The 7,214-nt window shown below is 45.0% G+C and overlaps 2 protein-coding genes across 2 annotated transcripts; both read left to right on the top strand.

Moving 5' to 3' along the window:
- Positions 1-292: 292 nt before the first annotated feature.
- LOC308299022 (eukaryotic translation initiation factor 5A-1-like) lies at positions 293-781 on the top strand (the record flags this gene model as incomplete). The annotated part of the gene is made up of 1 exon (XM_080742744.1): positions 293-781. The coding sequence occupies exon 1, from the start codon at positions 317-319 to the stop codon at positions 779-781; it is 465 nt and encodes a 154-aa protein (XP_080598870.1). The 5' UTR covers positions 293-316.
- A 4,174-nt stretch (positions 782-4,955) lies between these two features.
- LOC308298983 (eukaryotic translation initiation factor 5A-1-like) lies at positions 4,956-5,420 on the top strand (the record flags this gene model as incomplete). Its single annotated transcript, XM_080742701.1, has 1 exon — positions 4,956-5,420. The coding sequence occupies one exon, from the start codon at positions 4,956-4,958 to the stop codon at positions 5,418-5,420; it is 465 nt and encodes a 154-aa protein (XP_080598827.1).
- Between the last annotated feature and the right edge of the window lie 1,794 nt (positions 5,421-7,214).

Genomic DNA, 7,214 nt, shown 5'->3' on the forward strand with positions numbered 1-7,214 from the left:
CATACATGTGCACTTGACACAATGACACCCATATGGTGTATAGTATACTGTCCCTGATCGACCAGATCGGAATGTGTCAGCCCCTTCGACCCAATCCATATTGGGGCATATAGGTTCCACGTAAGCTCCATATACGGTCAAGTGACGACACTGTGTGTATGGCATCTCTCAAGGAGAGAGATATAAGACGATGTTTCAGGGACATGATGCAAATTGATGAGAACTGCGAACTCGACGTGAGAAAGAGTGTCCTCAGCATTATTGAAGATTTTCAGACCACAGTTTCTTGGAGGTGTCTCTGACCATTCCCTTCACCATGGCAGACACTGACGTTGACTTCTCGACCACCGACTCTGGCTCGACCACCTTCCCCATGCAATGCTCTGCCCTGCGCATAAACGGCCATGTGGTGATAAAGGGACGCCCCTGCAAAATTATGGAGAAGTCCACCTCGAAGACCGGCAAGCACGGGCATGCCAAGGTTAATTTGGTTGGCATTGACATCTTTACCAACAAGAAGTATGAAGACATGTGCCCCTCCACCCACAACATAGACGTCCCTTCCATCAAGCGGACAGACTACCAGCTTCTCAACATCAGCGAAGATTTCATGTCTCTGATGTGCGACAATGGAGACGTCAGGGAAGACCTGCGATGTCCTGACAGTGACCTGGGCAGGGAGATCTTGTCAAAGTTTGAGAATGGCGACGACTTTGTGGTCTCTGTGCTGGGTGCCATGGGAGAGGAGATGGCTATTGCCATCAAGCCCAGTAACAAGTAAGAAGAGCCTTGCTGTCCACGCGCAACAATCACCGTCCACCACCAGTCTCCTTCCTGTATTCTCATGATTGGTTCTGTCACCAAAGCGACCGCCCTCGCAGACAACCTCACTTGTTGCTTGCGCCAGCAGAGCGCGCAAAGTACTACTTTCGGTGCTCTGTTTCCGGCCGTCTGTACAAAGGCAGGGCCTTTAGCCAATGAGGGAACAGCGTTCTCTGTGAAGTCACCACCAACAAGTGCGACCTGATATAGATAGATCTCAAGTTGGCACCTTGACAGAATGCCAACTGTGTGAGGAACCAACCTTTGGGTTGTGAGAAACCAACCAGGGACCAGCATACAAATGTAGGGCAGGTGTATCACCTTTGCGCTGCTTTGATTTGTTGTAGGTTAGGTTAGGGAGTGAAGACTTCAATATATTGTCCTAGGCCAAGTCAAGGCCTAAGATGCAGTATAGAGAAAAGTGCTTTCGCCATCTTGTTTTTAAAAAGAAAGAATGTTGCAATTTTAAATTGGGTTGGTTCCCCTAGTTCATAAAATCCTACAGGTCATCTTGTAGTTTATGTCCTGTGGGTTTTATGTGTGAGACTGTGCATGGCACGATGGTCAAATTTCGTGAGCCAGAAGTGTTCTTATTTCTGACCGCATACCAATGGCTTTCAGATTTATACATTGTTCATAACTAACAACCCTATTCTCCCCCAATAATAGATTACAGTTATTGTCCACGACATTGCAAGCGGCGCGAAGGCCAGCGGACCTTGGTCCTGCTCTTCGCGCCCGAGCGCCGCAGGCGCGAGTGCCCGCGAAGAGCGGGCCAGGGCCGGCCGCGCGAGTTACGAAGCCGTGGTGAATGTAATCGTTCTATTTATGCCCAGGCCGTAAGGCCTGGGCAAGCGCACGATAAACGCCATGATAATTTACTTACTTACAATAAGCAGATAAAACATCACAATAATAAACCAGATAATGTGTCAGTACATCAACAGCAATTAAACAGTAGCAATAGCTATTCAACCACAGCAACAGCTTATTCACTTTACATTTCAATAGATCTCCTTGGAGACTAAGCATAGTGGTCCTGACTGATTCAGCCCGGGGAAAAGAGTTGTAGAGGCCCTCATTGCGCGCTATAGAGAGAGATCGCTCTATAGCGCTGCTGCTACTCAAAGATTTGCCATTTCAGATCATGACAAAGTGACAAGCCAGTGGGCCAATTACATGAGTTATATTTCGTCGTTGTCGGGTGGAAACCTTGTATGTCCAAAATCGTTTGTTTTGTATTTATAATTTAAAAAATGATTTAAACTAGTGAAAACAGCCGATCTACAAGCACACAATGCCTCGCACCGCGAGGCGTTGTGTGCTTGTAGATCTGCTGTTTTCACTACTTTTGTGCAACAGCCTTGTATGATGAAGCAGGGCTTTACTTTGCGAAAAAATGTATAAATGTGAAACTTGGAGATACAAGGTTTCTGCCCGACAGTGACGATTTACTTTGCCCCCAAAATGGAACGAAGGCCGACATTTTATTTTGAACTTTTTCCTAATGGCCGGCCTGGACTGGCCGGGAATGAACCAGCCGTTCGGGAGTTGTCCTGCTTTTCCCAATGGCCAGCACGTCCCTGCCTCCAATCCAGCTCACTGCAGGAAGATCCCTGCAACATACAGTATCCATCATTACATATTGACTAGAGCTGCAGGGCAATAATTATATCCAGATATCATGATATGAAATAAGTACTCAACCCCAGAGTCAAAGTATAGAGACACTGTACACTCTCGGTCAAATATTTTCTAACTACAAGTGAAAGTTGCGCCTGTCAAATTTATACTTGTGCTACTTTGATGTTCCAAAAGTGTCTTTTCAATTGTTTAAAACTGCAGTGCACTGTCTTCTCAACTTGAGATTACCTGTTTAATGTTTTGACTAATCGTCATTATAACTGGTAAATGGTGCATTTTTATAGCACCTTTGTCCATGATTTCAAAATGACAATATTTGTCTTAGAAATGTAATGGAGTGAAAGTATACACAACAAAGTAGGCTACAGATACAGTACATTAAACAGTTACTAAAATACAGTACTCAAGTAAACGTACTTCATTACAGTTCACCAGACCACCACTGTACAGTATGAGACTAGATTCACAAATAGACGATCTACAAGCTCACGCTGTGAGCAATTTGTACACCTTGCGTGTTGCACGCGGACACAGTCGTCAGCAATGTGTGTTATTGTTGGTTCTCCCTCCGGAGAGACCCAGCTGGGCTTGATCAGAGCCCAGCTTGTGTCCAAGTAGCACTCATCTCCCACGGTTCCTCTCCTCTTGATCCATAGCCGTCCAGAGGCCCTCTCAGCAGCCTCCATGGAGGATCTGATGGCCCTCCTGACTACCACTCATGCCCACATGACAGAGAGAGTGGACTGCATACTCTCTGCAGGTTACCTGCAACAGTAGAGTCAGAGTTGGATTTGCTTGAGGCGATGGTGGGGAGGCGGGATCCATGCCTTAAGGCAAACAAATTTGTTTGCCTTGGTATTAGGGATGGGACGATATGAAGATTTCATATCATATCACGATTATTGTGACAAAAGAAATCACGATTTACAATGTTATAGCGATAATCAAAATCCATTATCCTGGGGCGGAAACATTTGCCAACGATTACCGTGAGTGTTTTTTATCACGATAAACGATAATATCGCTTAACGTCCCATCCCTACTTGGTATACCCCCCCCCCAACCCCCCCCCCCCCCCCGTTGGTTATTCATTTTATGGCCGGTGGGGATGTGTTTTAGCCCTGAATGTATTTCTTTTTTAGTAGAGATATGTTTAATATTTATTTATGTTTGACAATATCACAAGCCAATCAAAATGTATAAATAAATCGCACCCAGTGTGAAGTGAGCGCTGCTATTTATGATTAATTTCATTAAGCGTCCCGGGAAGCTTGACCCATAATGAGCCAAATGTGGGACATATACGGTATACAGTACATACAGTACATACAGACAAAGACAGATGTAGGAGCGGCTAGAAATGTTAACCAAATTAAACTGGTCTCCCTATGTTGGCCTCATTTTCTAACATAGAGGTTTACATTGTACTGCCGACACATGCATTTGACTCCCAATATGTGCACCTCCATACAGTACACTTGACACAATGACACCCATATGGTGTATAGCAGGGGTCTGCAACCTTTTTGACATGCAGTGCCATGTTTTCATTTTCTTAATAGTCAACGTGCCACATCAACATTAAGTTTAACAATGATACCATATCAAATATTGACATTTCCTACTGATTTATAATGTTTTTAATATTGTCTTTCATGATGTAATGATCACTAGACTCAATAGAGCAATAACCCCACCTATACAAATCCATCTCATAAAATGTCAATATTGTGTAAAAGATCATTGCAGATGCCATAGCACCCCAAATCATAACTGACTTCAGAAACTTCCCACTGGACTTCAAGCAAGTCTGACTTCAGAAGGTTGACATTTCTGTATTATAAAGCCTTGTTTTGAGAGGTCTCCTGTATTGTAATATTTTGAATCTTAATAAAAATGGTTGGGAATAATTCACTGAATGTGCAATGTATCTAGAATATATTAAAGTTTCAAGAAATATATGACATATATTACTTTTTCACAATATTCTAATTTTTCGAGATGGATCTATCTCCCAGACTGCCTCCCCAGTCAGAGTTGTCAGTTTGAATGAATGTAGAATTATGTGCAGGATATTATTTGTAGATAGATTCATTTCTAGATTTGAGTGGACTTCATTTTTTAATCTCTCACACATATGCCAGTGTGCCAGTGATCACCCTCCCCTGTGCCAATGTCGGCACCCGTGCCTATGGTTCCCTACCCCTGGTGTATAGTATACTGTCCCTGATCGATCAGATCGGAATGTGTCAGCCCCTTCGACCCAATCCATATTGGGGCATATAGGTTCCACGTAAGCCCCATATACGGTCAAGTGACGACACTGTGTGTATGGCATCTCTCAAGGAGAGAGATATAAGACGATGTTTCAGGGACGTGATGCAACTTGACGAGAACTGCGAACTCAACGAGAGAAAGAGCGTCCTCAACATTATTGAAGATCTTCAGACCACAGTTTCTTGAAGGTGTCTCTGACCATCCCCTGCACCATGGCAGACACTGACGTTGACTTCTCGACCACCGAATCTGGCTCGACCACCTTCCCCATGCAATGCTCTGCCCTGCGCAAGAACGGCCATGTGGTGATAAAGGGACGCCCCTGCAAAATTATGGAGATGACCACCTCGAAGACCGGCAAGCACGGGCATGCCAAGGTTAATTTGGTTGGCATTGACATCTTTACCAACAAGAAGTATGAAGACATGTGCCCCTCCACCCACAACATAGACGTCCCTTCCATCAAGCGGACAGACTACCAGCTTCTCAACATCAGCGAAGATTTCATGTCTCTGATGTCCGACAATGGAGACGTCAGGGAAGACCTGCGATGTCCTGACAGTGACCTGGGCAGGGAGATCTTGTCAAAGTTTGAGAATGGCGACGACTTCGTGGTCTCTGTGCTGGGTGCCATGGGAGAGGAGATGGCTATCGCCATCAAGCCCAGTAACAAGTAAGAAGAGCCTTGCTGTCCACGCGCAACAGTCACCGTCCACCACCAGTCTCTTGCATTCTCATGATTGGTTCTGTCACCAAAGCAGTGGCGTATAGGGTATGGCAAAGATGGGAGTCCTCATGGAAAAGAGGCATACATTTTGTATAACACAGTTCTATTGTGAAAATAGCCGATCTACATGCTCACAACGCGCGTTGTGAGCATGTAGATCGGCTATTTTCACAATGTCTAAAAAAAACGAGTTTTGTCAGTTTTTTTTACACAGGTTTCTACTGTTTCTTGGGCTGGATATGGCAGCCTGGAATGGTTGTTCAAGTGCAGCTAAACTTGGCATGAGAATACATCTTGACATTTTACTGTAATTTAACAACATAATAACCAGCACAGACAAAGACACATTCATGGGTTTATATTCCAAAGTGACTTTAATTCCCCCCCCCCCCCCCATGGCAGCTGCATACCCCTGCCATACCCAATTGACGCCCCTGCACCAAAGCGACCGCCCTCGCGGACAACCACACTTGTTGCTTGCGCCAGCAGAGTGCACAAGTAGGCCTACTACTTTCGGTGCTGTCTGTTTCTGGCCGTCTGTACGAAGGCAGAGCCTTTAGCCAATGAGGGAACAGCGTTCTCTGTGAAGTCACCACCAACAAGTGCGACCTGATATAGATAGATCTCAAGTTGGCACCTTGACAGAATGCCAACTGTGTGAGGAACCAACCTTTGGGTTGTGAGAAACCAACCAGGGACCAGCATACAAATGTAGGGCAGGTGTATCACCTTTGCGCTGCTTTGATTTGTTGTAGGTCTGACCAATAGAGTGTGTTTGAATCTTTTTGTAACTGCCCCTTGGAAGAAATAAAAGACACTGAGGAGAACCAGACTAATATCCACACACTGAGGAGAACCAGACTAATATCCACACACTGAGGAGAACCAGACTAATATCCACACAGGGATATTTTCTGGCTTTGCAAGGCTAGCACTCATCAGCGCTCTGCTGGCACACAAGTAGGCCATATAAAGTATGGCCACAAGTGCACAAGATGCAAGTTGGCACCTTGACAGAGTGCAGTATAGTTTTTTTTTTCTTTCTATATCTACACGGTACGAAGTTCGAAGCCGGGTGGGGAGGTTCGGATCACCTCCGTTACACTGGCAGCATTCTACTTTATATGAAGAAAAAATAAATCACACCCAGTGTGAAGTGAGCGGTGCTATTTATGAGTACATTTCGCTAGGTGCCCCACAAAACGTACAAACAGACTCCAATTGACCAATGAAAGTCCGGACAGACACGGGACAAACATACAGATGTAGGAGTGGTTAGCACCGCTCAAAAAAAAAAAAGAAAAAAAAAATGCTGTCACTGTCAGAATGACACATGCCATCCATACCTGGGTGTAGCTGCAGTGTAAACTCTATGGTTATGCCTGAGTCATAGTGAATTCTACATAATTATGTCTGAGTCATAGTGACGTCTGAGCCGGCCCACCTATTAGCCATTTTTGCCAGACCCATGAAATGGGTAGGCCTACATAAGCAAATGTCGGTCTGTCCGGGTTTTCTATATAAAGGGTATATATGATGATGACATGATGATGACATGCCTACAAAAGGCATGATGTCATAAATGATGATGACAGACAGGGGGTTGGCAGAACCGGGGTCTGGCACCAGAGAGAGATGACATGAGGGAGGGACAGACAGCCTATAAAGGGACAGACAGCCTATAAATGTACCATTAAATTTATAGGCCCAGAGGGTTGGCAGAACCGGGGTCTGGCACAACCAG

This window comes from Nannobrachium achirus (assembly GCF_963921795.1).
Source record: "Nannobrachium achirus genome assembly, chromosome: 15".
Taxonomy (NCBI): domain Eukaryota; kingdom Metazoa; phylum Chordata; class Actinopteri; order Myctophiformes; family Myctophidae; genus Nannobrachium; species Nannobrachium achirus.